The 24,772-nt window shown below is 36.2% G+C and overlaps 1 protein-coding gene across 17 annotated transcripts in view; it reads left to right on the top strand.

Annotated features, from left to right (window-relative positions):
• frem2b (FRAS1 related extracellular matrix 2b) overlaps positions 1–24,772 on the top strand; it is a 133,757-nt gene that overhangs the window by 19,609 nt on the left and 89,376 nt on the right. For 16 of the 17 annotated variants that reach the window (XR_008187265.1, XR_008187264.1, XR_008187267.1 and 13 more), the window contains exons 3-4: positions 21,669–21,815; positions 24,237–24,467. Coding sequence is in view for 11 of the 17 variants with exons in the window: in XM_052616300.1 (XP_052472260.1) it covers positions 21,669–21,815; positions 24,237–24,467 (378 nt within the window). In the remaining 6 variants the exon portion in view is untranslated. Of the gene's footprint in view, positions 1–1,477; positions 1,568–21,668; positions 21,816–24,236; positions 24,468–24,772 lie in introns of all 17 variants that reach the window. The other variant, XR_008187266.1, reaches the window with a different exon arrangement.

Raw genomic sequence — 24,772 nt, 5'->3', positions numbered from 1 at the left:
CAGCAAAGTATGGATGATGAGGGATTACAGACTCTTTTATGTGAGGTGGAAGCCATATTGAATGACCGTCCAATCACTAAATTGTCAAATGATCCTAATGATCTGGAACCCTTGACCCCAAATCACATCCTCTTGTTGAAAGGCAAACCTGCACTCCCACCTGGGCTTTTTGAGAAGAGTGATTTATACACAAAACGACGTTGGAGGCAAGTTCAGTTCTTATCGGATCTCTTCTGGCACAGATGGATCCGGGAGTACTTACCTCTGTTACAGGAACGACAACGGTGGTCTAAGGACAAGAGAAGCTTCATCATTGGAGACATAGTCATTGTGGCAGACTCTACTGCCCCTCGTGGATCCTGGATGTTAGGGAAAGTACTGCAGACCTTTCCTGACCCACGGGGACTTGTGCGGTCTGTTAAAGTTCAGACCAAATGCAACATTCTGGAAAGACCAGTCACAAAGATTTGTCTTCTGCAAGAAGCGGGATAAAGATTGATGTATACATGGACATTATGAACTAAAAGCCCATATGTGCATGATGGATATTTTATTGGCTCCATTGTTTGTATGGTGTTTAATTGTTACATTATTATAGAGTAACAATCAGGGGCCGGTGTGTTGTAGCCAATTCTGATGTGTTATGTTTTTTGTTGGTGGTAAGTTGCATGGGGGTGACGTTCTTCCACCTGCACACTAGGGGGCATAGGCATGGCATTATGCTAGTTGTGGAGGCTATATGATTAAGACACAGGTGAGCCAGAGGTAGGACGATCAGGAGAAGCCACATAGTTTTTCAACCGTGCATGCGTGCAGGTGGTTTGATCATGTTCAGCTATTGGCACTATGTTTAATGTTGTATATGGATGAGCTCAATTGACATTAAAGTAATTATATTCTTCATTGAATAAAGTGTTAATCGAGTGCCATGGGAGACCTGATTTCTTGCACCATTACGCGTTGGAGACGACTTCAAATTCCCTCAAATGTTTTTTTTTGTGGTACGATCGCCATGTTCTATAGGTGCCTTTGTACTTTTGGATCCTTCTGTTGGGGATCATAATTAGACATCTTTGGCAGCAATAAGTTTGAAAATTGCTGCCTTAAGAAGATTCTAATATGCATATTTTAGGTAAAAATAAGATAAGGTAAAACGAAAGGTTTACCATACAATATAATTTGATTTAACATATGATGTCCTCATTTGTAAGTCACTTTTGATAAAAGCGTCTGCTAAATGACTAAATATACAGTATTTACAAGTGAGTATATGAACATTCTAAAAAATATATATTACATATTTCTCTGTAATGCTTGATTTTGCTCAGTCAATTGTGGCATTCTGCAAAATCTTAAATGTATGATAAAATGGATCTTTATAGTATTTTTTATAATGCAATAAAGTGAATCAGAGCTTAGCTTAGAGTCTAATATAGTTTAAAAAGTAACTCTTCCTTTTGAATGTTTCATCCTTCAGCTGACATCGATGTTATGCATATATGCTACGTGCTTCGAGATGGAGACAATGCCACAAGCGACACATTCCACTTTTCCATCGAAGACAGTGGTAAGATATTTCAACCTCTTTTTATTGTTTTGGCCTCAGGATGTTTAGAATATCACTGGTTGGATTACAGAAGTGTGCATCCCTATCTGCATCATCCTTCATTTCTTTGTGTGCTCACAAAGTGCTTGTGAAGGAGTGACTGTGGGAGAGCAATAACTAGAATCCGGGAGTTAGTTCAGTCTGGGACGTCTTTTGATTGACACGTTGGCATATTGAACTGGAAAACTTTAATAGAGCTTTGGTTGGGTTTTAATCATTTTATTGAAAAACGTTTTTCAATCTCAAACTTTCTCTGATGGGTTGAATGAAGCTGTCCAATTATAAACCCGCCAAGTGCACTTAGTACCCAGCAAAGTCCCAGAAAGCATTATTAAGGACTTATTGCCTGACTGCCAAAAAAAATGAAAGCTGAAATGTTAGAAACAAGTGCTTCACTTTGAAGATGACTTGCGTGATGAAAGCTTTCGTCTATATTTAGCCATCATAATCTCATTTGAGAAGGGTAATTGTCTGTCTTAATGACCACCATTTTCTGGCTAATTAGGTGATTCTGAGTAAGTTTATGATAGTTTTAAAATTCTGATAGATTAGATACATTTTTACGAAGATCAACATTCCTTCGTTATTTGATTTTCTTGTCTTTCTTCTTTCTTTTTGTGAACACAGCACACTTGAAAACATTAAAGGCTTCCGCTTTTACGTATGCAAATGCCGATTACATGTTTTAGCAGGCTTTGAGGCTTTATGTTTCAGAGACCATCCTGACATTGTTCTCTTATGCCATGGTTATAAAGAAGCACGCTGGTTTGTAATGGCACCGTCTTTCTTTTCCCATGTCTTTCAGTTTAATGCTTGTCAAATGATTATAAAGGAATTTTGTGCTTTTTTGGTTATGAAGTCTTTTATTTGACCAAAAATACAGTAAAAAAAAAAATTGTGCTGCTTAAAGTTTTGTGGAAGCCACTGTATATGTATTACCAGTTTACCATGTATTACACTGAGGGGCATGCGTTAGAAAAAGCAACTTTATTTCCGAATGTCAAGAACTGCTGTACATATTCGATGTGTGGTTCCCTAGAATGGTTTGCACTTCTTAAACAGACAGAATTTGTCCTTACCCTCATGAAACGACCGTGAAATGGACTTGATGAGATCTAAAGGCCCCCCTGGACCCTCTCACAGTTCAAGTAAGCCTTAATATTTGCTTACTGGTGAGTGCTCATGTTCCTCCCCATGAGAGAGTGCCTTACATGTTTTAAATTGTGCCCTCCAGGTGAACCGATGAGCAAAAAGACAACCTAACACCAACCCTACTTTTCTGTAATGGAAGTTTTTTTTTTTAATTAACCATTCATTAGTCTTAGCGGCACCCCAGTTCCCTAATCATCTGATACATTTTGAGGTGTTTTTCATACTGTGTAGCAGTGAAAGTACACATATCCGGATGCACAAATTGTTATTAGATATTCAGCCTGACCTAGAGTCAGTTTTCAGAATTTCATTTGTGAATTGTGTGCTTACGAAACTCTAATACTGGATCATTGATATCAAGGCTGCCAGAATGCTGATGTTATTTGTAGTCATGAGAGCCACTGTGGAAGCCACACTAATTCCCCAGGTATCCCCTGCGGCTGTTTCAGAGGCTGTGTTCAGACACAGCTGTATCCTGTCATGTTCCAGCAGCCAAAATCACTCTACAGGTAGAGCTTATATAGTAAGACAGAAAATTGAGATGAATCCCATGGGCTGTTTAGTCTTTATCTTAATGCAACACTGTATTACTGCTCATAAAGGTTGTAAAATAGGGCATTTTTGTTGCTTGTAAAGATTAAGCTTTGGTTTATAGAATGTTTATTTAGACTAAGCCCAATAAAGTCGAGAAAATGCTTCTAGCTGTGTGTTTAGATTAAGTAGTTTGTTTTATAAGGCATTGCTGTGTATAAAAAGTGTATCTGCCTTCTCAGATAAATATGTTTTAATCTCAGGCGTGAGCTGTTTGAAAATTCGTACTGATTTTTTTTTTAAAAAAACATCAGTCAATTTGCTTGAGGGCTTGCTTTCTGAATTATAATCAGATTTCTTGTCTGTCAGCCAAATAGGTTACACAAACTGGGAATTTGGCTATAAAGAAGACATGTCATGCCAAATACCCATGATATAAAATTACACATGTATGTAAGTACAATACGTACATGTATGGGTTGTATAAGTAAATAAATGCAGTAAGTGGATTATACAGCAGATGTGTACAGCCAACACTGTTGTTTTCATTGAGTGAACTTACTTAAATGTCTTTCTTATTGAATCAAGCTTATTTAGAGGCATAATCCAATATTATTAGTGCTAGCATTTGCTTTTAAGAATGATTTGATTTTGATTGCTAAAGAAATTTGTGGTTGACAGTGTCAAAAGTAATTTGTTTTCAATAACTGTTGCCCCCCTTCTACTCTGATGGAGGCCAAATTACAGCTAGCGCACGTAATTAATCAACATCAACTTTATGAAAGGAGTTGAAATTGCCCTTCAAATTAATGCTGTTAGTTGGCAGCAGATTCCTTTGTGGAGTTGTACTAAAAGCAGAGTAAATGACCCTTTGGCTCAGACTCCCAATGAGTATTATAATTGGGCTTTCAGACGATTATTAAGTTTGCAAACTTTGACAGATATCAGCAAGTGATAACTGAAGAATCCAGAGTTTATGATGGTGTTTGGACGATTCCAATTTATTGTGAAAAGTGGTTACATTGCATGTCAGAAGATGAATGCAAGTAGATGAAAATGTCAATATATATTATGCCTTTGAAGAAAGAAAAAAGAGATAATTAAAAAAATATTGTATTATAAAAAATACCATAAAATATATAAGGATTTAGACTAGGTCTCTTTCATCACCAGTGGTACATGACACATTAGAAAAGTACAATATAAAAAAACACACATATTATTTTATTTTTTATTTGTTTATTTAAATTCGTGAACAACAATTTTGCAGTCTAAAAATAGAACAGCCAAAACCTTAGGTGATTTAAATTTTTTTTTTGTTTTTTTCTAATTGGGTCACAAGATTCCCAGGTTAACATATGCAATTATTTTCTAAATGTTTTGATTGTGTTATTTATAGGGCCGGGACTCGATTAAAAAATTAATCTAATTAATTAGAGGCTTTGTAATTAATTAATCGAAATTAATCGCATTTTAATCGCATATAAATATTTGACCTGAGAACAGTGAGTAGTTTTTTTTCACATGGATTTATAGTATACCATTGAATAATGACTGAATACATAAGCTTAAGCAACAAAATATTGTTTATTTTTGTTCAACCAAGTCTAGCAGACCAGTGCAATTTTTGCCATTAAGTGTAGCAATAGCATATTTAGAAACAATTTAGAAATATTACATTTCAGAAATTCAGGAAGCTTATATGTGCTGAAACCTTCTGTAAAGTGTTTTTTAAGTAATACACAATACTGTCAATTACATTCAGAACATTGGAACACTGACTATTAGAAAACATCTCTCTGTTGCTTCAGAGGCCATAACATACTAAGTCCAACTCTCAATAACCTTGGCCAAAACAATAAAGAGTTCAGCATAAACTGTTGCACCAACAAAATAATACATAGTTCAACATAAAGTGTAAAGTCCACGCTAACTGCTATATGTTTTGCATTTAGGTGATACTTGAGGCTCGATGTGCTGCTGTGGTGATATGCGAACGCTAGTTGGTGCTTCAGTATAATCGGTCCGCCGAAACTCATCCAGTGAGAAACGTTCCGCGGTGCAAAAATAAGTTCTTAAAAATGCGGGAATTTTTTTTCTGTAATTCATTAATCATAGTTTAATGCGTTATTTTTTGTGTAATTAATTAATCTCAATTAAGGCGTTAAAGTCCCGGCCCTAGTTATTTATGTTTCAGCTGCTTGCTGGTGTGATGAATTGCAGAGTCCGTGCACAGATCTGTCAAAGGACTGATGACTGTCTTGTAGCGCTGTGATTTATTTTAGCTACAGCAATGTTTACAGCCCTCAATGCGAACAGAGAGAACATTGTTGTGTGACTAGGTGGTTCTGATTTGATCAAAAGTATTTGGCTTGAAAAGTTTGAGAAGCACTGTTCTGCCTTTTTCATTTCCCTCTGGGTTATACAGTTTCAGACTGAACACTGCTCAACAATGAACAGATGAATATTACTTGTCATTTTTACCAAGCAGTCTCAGAAAATAGCACAGTTACCTGAAGGCACCTCATGAAGTCCTCAGAGAAGAACACAATTAGTGTTTTTGAGGTAGACGACAAAAAAATAATACTCTCTATATCAGGTAGAGCATTCTTTAACACATTTTTGCATTTGTTTAAATAAAGGAAGCTGCTAGGCTTCAACAATACAATGGTATTAAGGAAGGATAAACTCTGGAACTGGAGACAAAAGTGGCCATAATTGTTATTTGTGAGACCTGCCAGGTTGCTGAATGGAGATTAACTGAGAGTGGTTACTTGTGCTTCTCTTTAGTTGAACACAGCAAGCTCTCTCACCTTTGTCCCTAAAGATTCTCCTCATCAGTGGTCAAGCCACGGAGACTGCATGGACAAGGATACTTCATCTGGTTTTTGTTTAAGGGATGGACATGTAGGCCTAGGGGCCACTTTTTGGCATGTTTGTTCACATATTTGTTCTGTGTGGACACCTTAACCCCTCCCTTCCATTTTCCCCTCTGATTCTTCCCCTCCTCCCCGGTGAATTGAGCTTACCTGAGCACACACAGGTTCTAGCACTGCCTGTGGGTTGTTTGTGGAGCTTTAGAGAAGCTGTCTGCCTCTAACCTCTAATCCACTCAGTCAGTCAGCAGAGGAGACGTCCCCACTGACAGATTCCCGCCTGCACCTTGCTCTTTGTTTTCAATTCCTGCCTTCTCTCTCCCTCTCTCTCTCTCTTTCTGTCTTGTTTGTCTCTGTTCTTGCAGGGAGTCCAGAGATGCTTGTTTTCTCTAGGCTATTTGAGTAAGAGGAATACACATATCAAGTATGAATTAAGGCTGTACATTTTCATGTTTACCTGATTAAAAGAGCTTGTGGTGGATTGATTAATTTTGGCCTGTTTTGTTCTTAATTAAATATCTGTCCACTCTCTAAATATGTGCTATTTTAAATTTGAGCATTCTTAAATGGCCCCTGATAGGAAAAATGTTCCCCACTGCTTTATAGACTTAAAGCTGCGGTTATATTCATCGTTGCTAAATGAATTGCGAATCCTTTTGATAGGTTTCATCTAAGGGGGCAAATAAGTTCCCTATAAAAATGTTGCTCATGTTCAGGTCGGTCTTACAAATTCATCAGTTTGACCAACAGAAAGCTGCTTGTTTTGAAAGTGACTTTTGTGTAAATGCTGCATTGTGCAATGCTACACTGACCAACAGACATTTTGTGTATGTAATTTCATTGCAACTTTAGTTTGCATATATCATAGTAAAACCACAAAACACACTGGGTAAATCACTAAACAGAGATGTGAATTTTTTTTTTTATTGTAAAAGGGATTGTCCAAGGCTTGAAAAACCTACACAAGCATTGGATGCTCAACACAAAACGTTTGTGTTGATTCAGAACCAGCGGTTGGTCTCTGTCCAGCTCATCTCTGAAGCACCACCTCACTCCAGTCTCAGGTTAGCAGAGGGATTATGTTTCTCCACATGCCTCACATGCACCGCTCAGGTCAGAGAGTCCTTTACAGACTTTATCCTTCATCTTCAAGCAGATGTGCATAGATCAGCAGATTTTTCACTCTCTCATCTGTTCACATTCCATTATTAATGAATATATCAACTTTGGTCGTTATACAAAAGCAATATACAAAAGCACGCTCTTCGGCACATTTAATTGATGGCAGTTTCACATAAACCATCTGGTCTGGGACTATAGACCATACACAGGTAACATCTGCTCCCCACAAGTGTGTCATTATTATTTCCTGGATTGGCACATTGTGGTTGATTCACAGGAAAGTGAAATGTGAAGTGGTTTGATTTTCATATCTCTGTTTCCATATCCCCTATTCTGTTAATATAAGAGTTATGGTAAAGAAGTAACTACACTAGACTTGTTGGCATAACAAGCGCTTCCTCGTCCTCCTCTGCACACTTGTTCTGCACAGCAGTACCTTCAGTACTCTTGAGTGGGAGTTCTGTTTCTCAGCAGCACAGCTTGCTTACAAATACATGAGTTTAGCAGGTCATGAGAGCACAATTTGAACTCCATCGCCATCTGTATCTATTCTTTTGCCTGTCCGTGAATTGAATGCTTTAACACTTTTGGGTTTGTATAGCGCATCTCAAGTAGGAACCCTAAAATAGTGTAACTGTCACTGCAGTGTTGATTGTTAGCAGTTCTATTGCTGGCAGCCCTGGTCATGTCATATATAGCTATATATACATGTCAATATATATAGCTATTCGCATCTCAGCTTGAATAACTGACATTTCTTCCCGGATGATGGACCATCACCTTCAACTCAACCTTGCCAAGACAGAACTGCTTGTGATTCCAGCAAACCCATCGTTCCATCACAATTTCACCATCAAGTTATGCACATCAACCATAACTCCTTCAAAAACAGCTAGAAGCCTTGGAGTTATGATTGATGATCAGCTGACTTTCTCAGAACACATTGCTAAAACTGTCCGATCCTGCAGATTTGCTTTATTCAACATCAAGAAGATCAAGCCCTTTCTTTCGGAACATGCTGCACAACTCCTTGTTCAAGCTCTTGTTCTGTCCAGGCTGGACTATTGCAATGCCCTCTTGGCAGGTCTTCCAGCCAATTCTATCAAACCTTTACAATTAATTCAGACCGCGGCAGCAAGATTCATTTTCAATGAGCCAAAAAGAATACACGTCACACCTCTGTTTATCAATTTGCTCTGGCTTCCAATAGCTGCTCGCATAAAATTCAAGGTATTGATGTTTGCCTACAAAACTACCATTGGCTCTGCACCCATTTACCTAAATTCGTTACTTCAGACTTATGTGCCTCTAGAAGCTTGCGTTCTGCAAGTGAACGTCGCTTGATTGTTCCATCCCAAAGAAGCACAAAGTCACTTTTACGGACTTTTAAATTAAATGTTCCCTCCTGGTGGAATCCCCAACTCAATCCGAGCAGCTGAGTCCTTAGCTATCTTCAAGAATCAGCTTAAAACACATCTCTTCCATCTTTATTTGACCCTCTAACTTTAACACTCACTATTCTAATTCTATTCTTTAAAAAAATCTAACTACCTTTCTAATCTTTTTGTATTCTATTTTCTTTTCATTTATTATGCAATTGTATATGTATGTGTGTGTATGTGTAAAGACCTCTAACTAGCTTGCGCTATTCTTTTATTTTTTTATTCTATCTGTTTTCTTTTTATTTATTATATTAGTTAAAATCCCATGCTACGTGTACTGTGTTAACTTAACTGTGACTTGTTATAGCACTTATATATCAGTGCTCTTTTTGTTGTTTTTGATTGCTTCCTCTGTCTTCATCTGTAAGTCGCTTTGGATAAAAGCGTCTGCTTAATGAATAAATGTAATGTAATGTAATGTTCTTGATCCTACTCTACCCACTCTAATGCTTTCAAGCTGCCCTGTATGTTGTGGCATTATTCAGTTGCAGGTCTCAGGGGAAGGAGGTGTGAGCAGCCGGTGCTGTTGAGCACCTTCTCCTGGGAGCCGACCTGTGAAGCACTACCCACCTGCCCCCGCCTCCACCTCCCCTCGGGATAAGGGAATTTTTAGAGCTGTGTAATGCTTGGGAGGAAGCGCAGGGGAAGATGAAAGATAGTGGTATTGAGCAGCTTCCTAAACCCCTGAGCCGTCATGCCATTATTTCATACTGTTGCCTCAAATAAATTCTAATTTCTGACTTCTAGCTATATACTGTTACATGGCTCTTCTGGAAAAAGCTCTAAGTTGGAAAGAAAAGCACAGTTTAGTTTCGTTCTGAGTTTCCTTAAAGGATTAGTTTACCCCAAAATGAAAATCTGTCATCATTTGCTGACCCTCATGTCGCTCCAGACCTGTATGGCTTAATTTTTTTTCACTGTGGAACATAAAATAAGTCATTCTAAAGACTTGTACTTGTTGCTTTTTGACATGACATTACACTGAATGTGGACTGAGGCTTTTAAGATTCAAGTGGATGCAAAAGTATCATAAAAAATAGTTCATGCTCTACTTTCAAAGTCTTATGAAACCATGCAATACTTCTGTTTGATGAACAGACCAAAATCTTCTAATGTTGTTATTCAACTTAGCGTGTAGTTAAGTAGATATGTCTGATTTGTGAAGAAATCATTATTTTGAATAAGAGCTTTTTTATTTATAATGTCATTCAGTTCACCATATCAAGGCTTGAATTATTTGTTCATGAATCAGACTTCTTAATATCAGTGATTGACTCAATCCATTTGCAGAGGTTAAAGCTCACTGGAAGATTACTAGGAAATACAGTTTTAAATATGGATTAATCCTTCACATTAAGCTATTATTACTAGTAATAAAACTAACCAATATATGACATAAAGCACAAGCAGAGTTGTTACACACCCACAGCTGTAAATGCCTTAAACTGAATTTTAAAGTTATCATGTTGTAGTATAATGCATGACACCAGTACTCATTAACATGAATGATGTGCACTGTGACTGAATGGATTTAAGGACCATGAGGGATAAAGCTAATGAAAGGACAGGCGTTGCAGCAGTAAAGTGAAGCTCCCTTTTTCCTTCATTCAATCGATTTATTTATTCATTTATTCATGATTAGTCAATAGATGTCATTAACACTGCATGTCTTTATCACTTGTCTAATCATCAGTCAATGCATTTGCCCAAGCTCTAGCACTTTTCTCTGCTGTCCTTGTAACCTTGAGTCTTACAAGGAACTAATGGGGATTTAGCACATGTTGCAGACTGTGAAGAGTCATCAGTGAGTGCAGCCCAATCCCAGGGGATGAAAGTCAATCTGTACTGGCTGTGAGTGCAACCTTCGTCTTGCAAATCAATGACACGCACACACTGACCTCCTCTTCAAGCCCCAGGACAGCAGCGTGAGCACCTTAGTCTGTAAAAGCTGCACAGCCTTTCCTATTCGCTGCTGTTCATCATAGCGCTATACATATGATTAAGCTTCAGCATGCCTTTTTGCCCTACTAAACCAAGTAAATCACTTAATTTATGTGTTTTTGTGTTGTTGGGGCTTTAGTCTGTTTGGAATTTGTCCTGGAGACCTGAAAATGGCCAGCGATGTATATTTACAGCCGTAAGATTCACTGATATTTCGATTTTTCTATTCCAGATGCATTACTTCACTAGAACTTTTTTTACTCCAGAGTAGCATTGAGGTGCAATTATGGCTGCAGAAAATGTTTGTGAAGCCGTTGTACTTGTTTCACGTGAATAGGAAATTTCTTAGTGTTTTTGTAGGTCAGAACAGATCTATTCAACACCATCCATCGTCACCATCCAGGTTAACTGACCCTTGAGTTTAGCTAGCTTTTAAAGTCACTGGCTTAGGGATTTATATGCTTTGTCCACCCTTTACTGTGAATGTTTGCACAGTGAAATTAGTTATAGCAAATTTTTTTTCTGTTAAAATGAGTAACGATGCACTGATATTAAAATCCAGACTAATATCAATAATATGCCAGTAAGCAGGGTTATAGTCAACTAAACCTAAAATAAAAAAATAAAAAAACACAAATATGTTATATATAAACTTTTATATATAAAATATATATAAAAGTTTGAGGTCGTCTATTTTTCTTTTTATTATTTTTTTCTTTGATCAAAAGTGGCAGTAAAAACATTTAGAATATTAAAATATATATATATATATATATATATATATATATATATTTATATATATTGCTGTTTCTGTTGGCTGTTTTTCAGTTGGTTAAATGCTGCATCACATTATGAATTTGCAATATATGACATGAATTTGCAAAATATCAGTCAGTACTGGTAAAACAATATCTCTAATATCATTTTGGGCATCTCTAATTATGACTTATTTGAAGATCAGATAACATTTTTCCACTCAGCTGTGTTACTCTTCTGCTTTGCACAGCCTTCTAAGCAGAGTTCTCTTAGAAATGGCACTCTAAATACCACTTTTCAGTGAAAAGGTCACCGGCTGTCCAGAATGTATCAGCATGCCACTTCAGAAAATGGTAGTGGCCTTTCATGCTTGTGTACCTAGAAATATAAGAGCAGTGATAATTTTTATGCACACTTAAGGTTTGTTTATGTCTTACAGCACATTATCTGTCAGACTACTCAGCTCTTATGCTCACTGTGTAATATTATGTCAAGCCAGACCAGTGTTCTTCTTTATGATATGAGTTCTCGCATACTTCCTCCTTGTCCTCTAGCTTTACTTGCTTCTTTCCAGTATGTAGGAACTACACACTATTACACATCCAGGTATGTTGGCTTGTAATTTATTTCTTAATTCTATGTACGGCCATTTTAGACTTCAGTTTGGTCTCAAATGAAAGTATTTGGATGAGGAAAATGAATGGAATAGAGTTCCATGAATTAGATCCGTTCCGTCTGAATTAACTCAGACTTTGTAAGTCCCATTAAACAGTTTTTTTTAGTCTCTAGAGTAAGACTGAAAGGGACATGATGGGCATTTGGAAACTTTGTTTAGAGTACTTTAAGACTTTTTTTGTGGTGTTCTTTATAAACACACAAGACCATTATAGGGGTCATGAACTGACCTTTTTAATTATTTTGGTGCGACGTTACTGTCGGATCCATTCAAGTCGGCTCAGATTCATCTTTTAATTTTAGTCTTTCAGAAAATTCATGGTCAAATTGTGCCTTGTAAACGAATCTGTGCTTAAATGAAATGAACAAACAACCAAACTTTAACTGACCAGTCTGGAACTACATTAAAAAAAAAGCTAATGTAGGGATCTGATGGAAGGTTGTACAAAGACTTGGCACTGAACAGCATCTTGTAGTCTTTTAAGCATCTTTATCGTTTGGTTTCTGTGTAGACCTGCATCTGCCTCTCTCTTTATTTGCACTACATGCACAAATAAGTGGGCGGGGCTAAACTTGCAGTGATGTAGAAGCAGGCATTGATCTATGATTACGTCATAGAGTGGCACATTCCACAAGCTGGTGCTTTGGATAATTGCCTTCAATATAATCTGTTTTTAGACTAATGAGAAAGTTTTGAGTTCTGAAATATACAGAATGTTTTTATAGTTCAATGACCTCTTATATTTCAAAAGATCAAGGGAATTTTGATTGCCCAGTTCATGACCCCTTTATAAGTAAAGCCTTGGTTGGCTGCTCTGTCCTTTGAAAATTCACATCTTTGCTGATAAGCAGGGAAATGGTTGTATTTAATTAACTGCAACGTAAAAACAGTGTATAAAAGCATGAATATTTGTTTTGTCTGCAGCTTGCATTAACAGATTAGTGTTGATAATGAAACCTTTCATTCCATATATCAGTTGACCTTCACACAAAGCAGTGTTGAACAGAGGAACATCAGCAGCATTGATGTTTTTGTCTATAGGTATGTAGAATTAAAATAAATGTATATAAATACATTTTAATTGATATTTGTAGTTTTTGGGATAAATCCATTCATCTATCCTTCTTTTGATTATGAAATTATGAAATTATTATGAAGTATTATTGCAATTTAAAATGACTGTTTTCTGTTTCAACATGTATGAAGTGTAATTTATCACTATGATGGCAAAGCTGAATTTTTTTGCAGCAATTTTTCCAGTCTTCAATGTCACATGAACCTTCAGAAATCATACTAATATGCTGATTTTGTTCTTGAGGAACATTTTGTATTATTATAAATGTTGAACACTGTTCATGATCCGTTTTCAGGATTCTTTTGCGAATAGAAAGTTAAAAACAGCATTTATTTGAAACAGAAGTCATTTGTAACATTATAATTGTCTTTACTGTGACTTGATCAGTGACCTCACTTTTGAGATCAAACTAATATTGGACTGTAATATACAGTTAATATAGCATCTTGTTTCCATACTTATGAAAAGCACTAGCTGCCTTTACTGCATTGACTTCAGGAGGTAGTGTTAGTATTATCTCCTACAAGCTATGCAATAGAATATTGCATCAAATATTCCAATGTGTCCCCTTTAAATCAGTCCAACAACACAGAAACTCCCTTTCAATATGGTTTTGAAGTGTTCTTTGTTTTTATCTTCCCAAATTTTAATTTTATATCATCTTTTGTCCAATTTCCTATAGAACAACATTAGAATCTTTCCAGTAGCTAGTTAAAGTTGAGAAACAGGCAGTCTTTTTCCAGTAACTCCCCATGTTACCTTTTTGACAGGTCGAAAGCAGTTGTTTCAGGCGGTGCAAATTGGCATCTTTCTCTGCATGAATATACAGGAGCGATCCCTGTTTTTGAGAAAAGATTTGTGGCAAGCCACTCAGAAAAGTAACAAGTGACTGACTAATGCTGTTCAAACATGTCCTTCCAAAAGAGGCAGCTTAGTTGGAACTCTCCCAGAGGGGAGAATAGGCTCGCCACAAACAATCTCAGAGCTATTAGCATGAAGCTTGACAGTCGGGGGCCCGGCTTTTACTCACCATGTCCTTGCACTGAAGCCATTCAGCAAACAAGCTGTCATTATTCTGCCTGATGAGCCAGCAAACACTGGTCATTGAGGGGTCAAGAAAAACCACAGTGCCGCTCTCATTGTCACGTCCCTCTCATCCTGAATCATTATATGCCTGTGTTGTTTTTTTCCTTTCTGCTTCTAGTGTTCTCAGTGAGGCCTCTTCACCTCCTCCTCTTCAAGTCCCATTAAGTTTTTAAATGGTCCAATAGTAAGGAGAAATGCACTACTGCTTTTCTAAGTTGGGTGTATAATGCTCCTTTCAACCAGTTGACATGTTGCTGTAGACTTTACCAAACTTGTCCACATGAAATGATATGCTACCATGCATGACTTCAGTAACAATTAGTTTCTATGTCATGAGACGTGACCTGTTAAAACCATACTTTGGGTAAATATATATATATATATATATATATATATATATATATATATATATATATATATATATATAATTTTTTTAAGTGTATTAGACATGCCAGTATCAGCTCACAGTATTTCTGATACGTTTGATTAATGTCACCTCAGATGTCCTCATTGAGCGCTCAGAGGTTGTGCATAATTGTCGGTGACCTTTATTTGTGCCCACTGGAGGTCCTGCCATGCTAAAAGACTACAATTTGTTCTTGTTTTCAGTGCCATCATGTATTCCTGATCTTAACAATTAGCAATTAAACCAATCAGTTGGTGGAGAGGACATTTTTACTGATATAGCTGCACAAGGATGTTAAATGAGCGTTTTTGAAGTCTCTCATCGTGAAGCGGTTATTCCAACTGCCTGATAATCCCCTTGTTCTATTTCTGCTGCAGTTTTCCATTAGCTAATCAGGAAATCTGTAGTGTCATTACAGTGAATTATTAATACTATGCCCACTTTCCAAAGACAAGGGGATTGGGAATGTATATGTAAGTCATCATGAAAGTCAAGACTTTATCTGTAAGTCGCTTTGGATAAAAGCGTCTGCTAAATGAATACATGTAAATGTATATGTGCTATTAATTGCTAAACTATTTATTGCTATAGAAAGAGAAAAGGGTTGGATTTTCCTGGAGTGGCTGTGTTATCTATCCTTAAAGTGAAGAAAAAAGAGACTCTCACGTTGATTTGCTCCATAGTTGAATTTGGTCTTTTTTTTTTAAGGGGAGGAGAGTTAACATTAGAAAAGGCTCAATAATGTGGATTACACCTACTATCGCTTACTTGTATTCAAACATTTGCTTGATCCTCAAGAAACAGTTTCAGAGTGGCCCTTTCAATCAAAAAGCAGTGAAAGAAAGCACTGTTTAATAATCTTGTGTCCATCCAAGTCTGTGCTCTAATCCTCTTCTTTTTTTTATAATGAGCAGTGGCCAGGGATAAGACCCGACCTTGGTGCTTTGGAATGGCATTCAGCCTTTCTCTGCCTTTAAAGAGATCACAGGGAAGGGAGAGGGAGCGTTTCTTCCACTTAGTCTATGGTTTTGTGTGCAGAGAAGCTTTAAATGGCTTTTCTTTTGATCACATTTGAAAATGGTGTATAATATTCAACTCTTACAGCTTTTAACGGAACACTTTAATTTGATAATCCACTTTAGGTATTCTATAAGTAACTTTGCAACTACATGTCAACTAGCAGTTATTAGCATTAGTAGATTGTCTGCTCAATATCTGATAAAACTTGATGTTCGCTCAGCAGACGCTCTACTGACTATAATTACCTTTGCAAGTACGCCAACTTATTCTACTAACCCTAACCTAACAGTCTACAAATGCTGTGAAAGAACAGTGGTTTTGTGAAATATTAATGTGATTTAAAATAATTGTTTTCAATTAAAGTATATTGTAATATTATAATGTAAATACATTCTGCATTATATGGAATTAAATCCTGTGATGGCAAAGCTAATTTTTCAGCACCCATCACTTAAGTTTTCAGTGCCACAATATTCTTCTGAAATATTCTGATTTGGTGCAAAACCCACAGCCCACAATCTTTTTGGATGTTAACAGAATGCTCTACCAATAAGCCACAGGAATACTTAACATTTAAAGGGATAGTTCACCCCACAATTTAAATTCTGTCATTAATTTCTCATCCTCATTTAGTTTCAAACCCATAAGATCTACATTCATCTTTAACACAAATGTTTTTATATTTTTGATGAAATCCGAGAGCTTTCTGACCCTCCATAGACAGCAAGGGTCCTACCACTCTCAAAGTATAACTTTAGACTCCAAGTTACAGGATTTAGTTTTTGTGTGCCAGGGTTTTCCAGGCATATAGTGAAAACTGACCTTCATAAAGCCCTCTGCCTGGTCTGAAAGCAGAGTGCAGGCACAGCAATGCCCACAATGTACTAACTAAGGAATTACACTGCAGATTTTTCCTTTAAAATGTTTAAAGAATGTTATACCTTGCACAGCTGACATTTCTGAGATGCTGAGCAGTTAGGGACAGCTGCGGAAAGGCTTTATGGGTGAGCTTTTACTGAAAGCTTTGGTGGAAGACCATTTCATGGTATTGACAACGTGAAAAGAAATGTGTCCGTCATCTTAGACTTTCACAGGATTTAGTGCTTTTAGAAGCTTCTACAGCCTCTCAGCCTCTCATTTTTCCATTTGGAAAAGTGCATAGTGAAAGGTATTTTGCAATGAAAAGATATTTCAGGCAATTCCTCTTTTGGTCTGTGTGTATGGGAGTTGGGATGGCAGGGGACTTATGCTGGTGTGTAAGGGAACTGACCTCGGCGGCGATTATTAGTGCAGAGCATGGTGCAATGGAGCAAGGTTCAGTTTGACCTTTAGCTGCAAACACACTTTATTTCTCAATCCCTGTCTCCTTGAGACACACATAAATGAGCTGTGCTGACTTCAATGAATTCCAGACAGCTCCTCCTCACACGCCTGCATGGGAATCCTGCTTTTGTGACCCAGGAAGCCCAGGAAGTGAGCATCAGAATGGTTTCCACAACATCACTGCTTTGGATTGTGGAATTATAAAGAAAAAAAATGAGAAAGAGGGATGGGTTTTGTATGCATTTTGTAAAAATATAGACCTATTTAATATCTAATTTGTTTCTCCTACACTATAATGGGTCTGCATGATACATTTGTCTTGTTTGTTTTTAACCAGAGCAAAAGACCCAATTTTATATTTTAATTATTATTACATTTAATAATAATTCCATTTAACAGTTATTTTATTTTATTTTATTTTTAAAATGTATAAAAAAAATACTATAAAAAAAGTTTGGGGTCATTATGATTTACAAATATTGCATTATATATTTATATATTAATATTGTTATATAAAAATATTCAAATGAATACTTTTACTCTGCTAACATGAATTAAATAATTAAAGTGAAAATTAAGACTACAAAAAGTTATTTCACAAAAATGTAAAATGTGTTTCATATTAATGCTATTCTTTTGAACTTCATGAAATAATCTTGAAAAAATGATTTACACAATAATATTAAGCAGCACGGCTGTTTTTTAACATTGATTAAAAAAAGATAAATGTTTCTTGAGCTGCAAATCAGCATGTTAGAATGATTTCTAACAGATGTTGTGACACTGAAGATTGGAGTAACGCTGCTGAAAATTCAGCTTTGTAACACTGGAATGCATTAAATTTCAAAATATGCTACAATAGATACAGCTCTTTGAAATTGTGAGAATATTTCACACTATTGCTGCTTTTACTGTTATAATAGAAAAGAGCATAAAAGACATAAAAAATCTGTCTCAAACTTTTGAGCGGGAGTGTAATTTAAGAATTTTGTAATCCCCTGAAATAGTTACGAAAGCTAAAACCTGCAAAACCTATTTTTTTCTTACAAAAACCTGGAGAATAGGGGTGTATTTCTTCTTCTATCCAATACCAATAGCCATAGACTTTCTGTTTTGCACCAAGTTGGTCCTTAGTTTATTCAGATAAGTCAGTGTTCAGCAGTAATGCAGGTAGGTTTGTCTGACGGAGGGAGAAAGATGGTGGGCACGGTGGGGCCCTCGCTCTCCTCAGTCACCAAATAAGGGCATCCTGCAGACTCCGTGTTCATGGAGGTGACAGGGGGGCACAGAGTTGGCACACTTCGGTCTTATTCATAACAGATCTGTCCATCAAATGCTGATGTCATGCTTATTGTGTTCTGATGAGAGACAGGACATGCGATGTTGGGACTGTAGTGACTACTAAATCTATATTACAGTATCTGTGCACAGAGGAACTTAGTCATGACATCATCATTTCTGTAATGTAAAAAGTGATGGGCAATTGTTCATGAAATGGAAACTCACCCTATGCATCTTATTGAGCTTACATATACAGTATGTTTAATTTAATTAAATTATTGCTTTTATTTTATTATTTTGAGATCATTATTTTTCATCAAAATGTCATAACTTGAATAAAACCATTGCATGTGTACAAGTAATTTAGTTAAATTTGATTAAATTTTATATTTTCCCAAAATATGCTGAATAAGAGGTAAAAAGATAGTTTCAGCTCTTTTTTTTTTCTTTTTTTTTATGAGGTAGTAAAAGAATGCTTGCTTTAAAATTGTGTTCTACAGTATAATGGAATTAGCAGTTTAGTTTTCTTAACATATTGCTTTCAGCAACCAGCATATCATCAAAGAAACATGGAAAAAAAAAATAATTTGAAGCTGTTTCTCAAAGCAGTGGGTAGTGCCTCCGTTTTACAAAGGGGGTTCAGGGAAAAAAAACATCAGACCGTGACCTAGAAAGGAGGACCTTGAGAAAGCATTGGTGTTAGGTGTTATTGACGCAAACCCTGCTCAGCAATCTTAACCTTCAGCTGTAGATTAACTGGGAGGTTTTCCTTGAACTCTTTGAAGTCGAGTTCAGCTAAAACGCAATCTCACCTCTAAAACCTGAACCGTGGGCCGGAACTAGAACAATGGTAGGTCTACCGTATGTTGGTTGAACATGACTTATCATATTGCACTTCAAATGTGTGTCTGTGCATTAAAATCAAAGCTTGATGTTGTCGTTTTGTGGGAGAGAGACGTGACGGGTTGTTGTGTGTGAGATTGCCTCTAAAATACTCTTTGAAGGGTCCTTGCAGATAAGGTCAAGAAAATGAACATGTTGAGTTTTCTTTGTTTTTTCACTTTCTGTAGCATATGAACTTGTCGACAAATCTCTCCCACGCGTGAAACAACTCCTACAAACTTCCAAGGAGACTATTATGTTCTTTTTTTGCTTTTTGATTTGCACTGAGGAGAATGATAATAGAGTTGCTACTTTGACATAGTTACTGTATTTTCTCATTAGGAGGAACGAAGCCTCTAGATACAGAAATTCTGAAATTTCACCTCACATCTTTCCTCTCAGGTGAAGTGAATTCTGTTTATTTGCTGTGTGACTGAGAGCAGGCTTCAGTGAAGTCCTAAAATCATTGTATTCTGTGAATCTCGAATTCTCTTTCATCAAAAGTGTGTCGACACAGCCAATTATTCTGCAAAATGTCGGACTTTGAAGATGAGCCAGGTACTTCAGCTCAGATCTGAATCCTCTGTCATTCTCGGTTAATATCTTCGATCTGACAGGGTTTCACCGAACTCATTTTCTTGAAGCTTGAAGACGTTTTCACCAGTGGTGCAGCTCTCACAAATCTTCCAAATGATACTGCATCATTGGAAAGTGTCTTGTTGTTGATCCATATTTGTCATGCTTAAAATGTGAAACATCAGAGACGACATTCTTTTAAAAGGCATCTGTTGAGTTATTTTACTTTTTTTTTGTGAATCTTCCTCATTGACCATGCTAGATGCTTGGATTGTTGTTGTAGAATTATAGGTGTAAAAATACAAAAACAGGTGCAACCATCTAGCTTTCACACACATACATTTATGGATTACCCAGATGTATAAATACTCTATGTCTTGCCCTTTGTAATGAAAGGAAATGAGGATAGTGGAACGTGACAGGTTTGTAGAGCATGACAACTGGAGAGGAGGAGTGTGCGGGGTGGGTATGAACTGTGTAGTGTTGCCAAAAGCAAACAAACCGCAGTCCACTGATAGCTTCGTACAAAGAAACCAGAACAGGACAAACCTAGAGATTGAAGATTTCTCAATCTCTTATTCTCTCTGTACATGCCAGCTGGACTGAACAAGGGAAAATAACTCCTGCCAAATGGTGATTGGATGAGTCCGTCATACAGATCAAGCTTTCTCTTTGTTATATAAAGAATGTTTTGTGTGTGTGTGTGTGTGTGTGCAAAACTAGCCATTTCTTATTGAAACAGGAAGGATGTTGGACAGGACGTATCAATAGATAAACTATTTTAGCCTGTTCTGCTTTAGAGACTTTTTCAGTTGTATTCGACATTTAAAATCATGTCAATATCAAAGTCATGATAATAAATGTTGACCAATATCAAAAGCTGTTGAACTGATATTAAATCCATTAATGATTGCTAATGGATAATTATTATTTTCTACATTTAATTTTGAATAATAATAATTATTATAATTATATTATATATAATAATATATATTATTATTATTATTATTATTATTATTATTATTACCAATTTATATGAATCAATTTATTTTTAATTGGTAATATTATAAATTATTATAAATTATTATTATTATTATTTTATAATGTGTGCACAAAATGGTTACCAAAGCTTATAGACAGGGACAAAATTCCACAAAATTGATTTTATTAAACTATAACATAATTGTACCTGAATTATGAATATTTAATTTAGCATAGATTGACTAGACATGTTATATTTTTATATGTATTATATGTTTATTACTTATTTTGTATTAGCTGTATCCCACATTTTATGCATGAAATGATTACCAAAGCATATAGACAAGCTCAAAATTAGATTGTATTAAACCCCATCCTATATTTCCGTAATTGCCGCTGAATTCTAAATATTTAATTTAACATAGATGATCAAGACATATTGCATTTTTCCATTATTTGCATCCGTACATAAGAAAGAAAGCCGTGTTTGTGTGTGTTTGATGTCTGTGTGTAGATTGTAACTGGTAGGGACGCTCACTTTGAATCCCACTTCAAACACTGATGATAAAACAGACGAAGAGAGATAGGAAGCAGACAAACCTTTTTATTTTAATTAGAAAAGAAGCAATTAGACCTGCACTTCCCCTCACCGCTGCATCAGAGATTTTGACCGATATCACACTGTTCTTGTTGAGATGAAAAATGTACCCCTTATGAATGAGTCAGCTCCAAATATACCTCAGTGGGCCATATTAAAGCTATTACTTCAAAGAGAAAGCCTTTGCATACTTCTTACAAAAACGGATAGAGTTTTGTACATTTTTCTCTGGATTGACAGTCACACAGCAAACAATTCTATTCATGTCATTACCATACCTTTGGTTCTAATCCATAACTGACTGTATGTTCAATATGTTTCTTCTCTTTCCTCTGTAGGGGGCAACAAGCTGAAAAACCAACTTTTCCGGCTAAACTGGGCTTGGATCTCCCTTGAGAAAGAGTACTACCAGGTGGATGAGGAGACCAAGTTTCTGGAGGTGGTCTTGAGACGAAGAGGTTACCTTGGCGAGACCTCATTTGTTAGTAAGTGATGTTAAGAGAGCACTTAATTTCCCATCATGCACTACTGATATGAATTTTATAAAAAAAAAGCCTCTCTGTAATGTTAAATAACACTGACCTCTCTAATGACCTCTAATCTGCTGATGGAGTCTCTTTATAACATCACTTTTTTGGGCTCTTTAAACCTCAATTGATGTTGCTCCTCTTGTCATTAGATTTGGTTGCTTGATATGCTTCAAGACTTTGGTACACTTCCGCCTGCATCCAAAATTATAAAACTAGTTTTTATGATTCATAACATGGTTTTAAGGTATATCAACCCACATATCACTCAATTGCCAGTTGAGTTTCCAGGGTCTGCAGAAGAAGCTTTCAGTTCCTGGAGAGACAAGAACCTCACATTAGAAAAGTGATAGATCAAAGTCAAATAAAAATGACATTATTAATGCATGGCTACTTCATTATGATGATTTTCTATTGTGTTGATGAGATATGCTCATTTTATTCATTTTAACTATTCATCAGAGAATCCTGAAAAAAGTATCACAGTTTCCACAAAAATATTAAGCAGCACAACTTTTATATTTAATTATAATATTTCACCGTTCAGTTTTTTATTTACTGTTTTTATTGTATTTTTTTATTAAATCAATTCAATAAGAGACTTTTTTCAAATATGTAAAAAATCAAAAATAAATAATAAAAACTTACTGACCGGATGGTAATAAAAAGAAAAAAACACAGCTGACACAGATATGTGTAACTCAAATAAAATAATTGCGCAAGAACAGTACAATTTCATGAATTTGAGAAAGATTAAGCTTGTGTTTCAAAACTGCCTAAAATATTTAAAATATGAATAAAACCTTTGAATAATTTCAGAATATTTTATTCTAAACGTACAATAGTTTAGGATGTAGTTTATTATCGGTTTAATTATTAGCACAATGCCTTATGTATTTTTATATGCTTATGAAAAATTGCTCTCATTGAGATAAAACCAAATTCAATACAAAGTGAAATGTTACTCCTTCATCGAACATTTCAGCTTCTGGAATGAATGTATATTAGATTTCAGTAGCCCAACTGGTAGAGCATGATGCTAACAACACCAACACCATGGGTTTAATCAACATCAACAGTTCAGTCTTCACCAAGAGGGAGTTTCCATTTACATGAGCTACAAACTAGCATGGAAAACACTGTAAAAGCTAGGGTTACACTGTCAGGATCATGTGGACGGACCTCCACTAGCTCTGATGAAAAATATGGATATTCCAACCACATGCAGAGCGTGAGCACCCTTCCACAACTCACCTCATTTCCGGTCCAGGGCTTCTGGAGAAGACGAGCTGCTGGCCCGCTGTTTGCCTGCCACTTGCTTATTTATTTGTGAGAAATATCTCATTATATGTTGGTGACCGTTGAGATTTCTGTGGTGGGAAGATAGTGTTGTTCGCCAGCTGATAATGCCCACCTGGCACATGCCAGCCCACTGCTGGCATTGTCCAAACCTTTTTCAACCCAAGTGGACAGAGATCCACCAGTGGGACTGTCAGTCTATGAGCATCAGATCTTCTGAGGGATGGGGAAGGACCAGCCTTTATAGTCTTGACTTTATTCTCTTTCCAAATAACAGTACATAGCACTCTGAAACTTTTATTACAGAATAGTTGCGTCACACACACTGCAATGTCTCTATATAGGCTGTTAATAAAGCTCTTCTGTGATTCATAGAAACACTGAAGACATGATATAAACAGGAGTTGTCAACCCCTTGACAGTTGTCTTCATTTCTTTCACACTGACCCTGTACAGCAGCAGAAAAGACAATGTTTTTCTCAAATGCACATCTGTAAAACATTCTTCTATTCACTTGAAAACACTAGATAAATATTTATTTATGGTACTAATTTATATTTATATATTATTTATATTGAGTTAATTTGTGTAGTTCCATTGCAAACGCAATCTTAGCAAAAAGGTCTTAATTAATTTGCTAGTTCACATGCAGCAGATTGTCAAATTGACACATGTATATTGTCACATCTGTAAAACCTTCTGTTTATTTTGTACTCCCAAGAGCTAGATTTATTTAAACATTTATTAATTCATTGTATTTATTTTATTGAGTTTAATTGTGTAGTTCCCATACAAAATAGTTATTTTATTATCAGAACAAAAACAGACATGGCTGAAAGAAAAGCACTGTACATAGCATGAATAATACAAAAAAGTAATAAAAAATTATGAATATAAAAAATACACAATTTGTTATGTTACTTTTAGAACAATAATGAATGTATTATAAACAACAGCATGTTAAAGTGTTTACAGCTTTTTCCCCCCTGTACTCTAGTGCTTTATCACTGTTATAAAAGATTTTAATTTGCTTAAATTTTTGTACTTTACTTAACGTTTATTTACTCTTTCATTCTTAAGGTATTGGTACCAAAGATGGTACGGCTGAAAAGGACAAAGATTTCAGAGGGAAAGCACAGAAACAAGTCCAGTTTAACCCAGGTCAGACCACTGCCACCTGGAAAGTGCGCATCTTGTCGGACAGCCGGTATGAGCAGTCCGAGACCTTCCGGATTGTCCTCTCAGAGCCTGTCATGGGAGCACTGGAGTTCCCAGAGGCAGCAACAGTGGAGATTGTTGACCCCGGAGATGGTGAGCTCACAAAGAAAGAAAGAAAACCATGGAGATCCAGGTGGTGAGAGTGGTTTAGGGTTGCAACAATGTATCAGTATGGGGGTTCAAATGCGTGCCTTTTTCAAACTAACTTCAAGTTTAAGCAAACAACTCATTGAAAATGTTGATTTAACGTGAAATTGTTAAAAATAAGAGGGACTGGCAGTGGCAGCTGAAAAGGAGAGATTTTGATTTCTTTCTTTTTTTTATATAACTTGCAATGATGAAACATTGATGATGTGTATTAAGACAGTAAAATAGATCAATGTTTACTTTAATGGTAC

The sequence above is a fragment of the Carassius gibelio genome, chromosome A15 (genome assembly GCF_023724105.1).
Source record: "Carassius gibelio isolate Cgi1373 ecotype wild population from Czech Republic chromosome A15, carGib1.2-hapl.c, whole genome shotgun sequence".
Taxonomy (NCBI): Eukaryota; Metazoa; Chordata; class Actinopteri; order Cypriniformes; family Cyprinidae; genus Carassius; species Carassius gibelio.
This window is presented reverse-complemented; position numbering and strand designations above follow the sequence as displayed.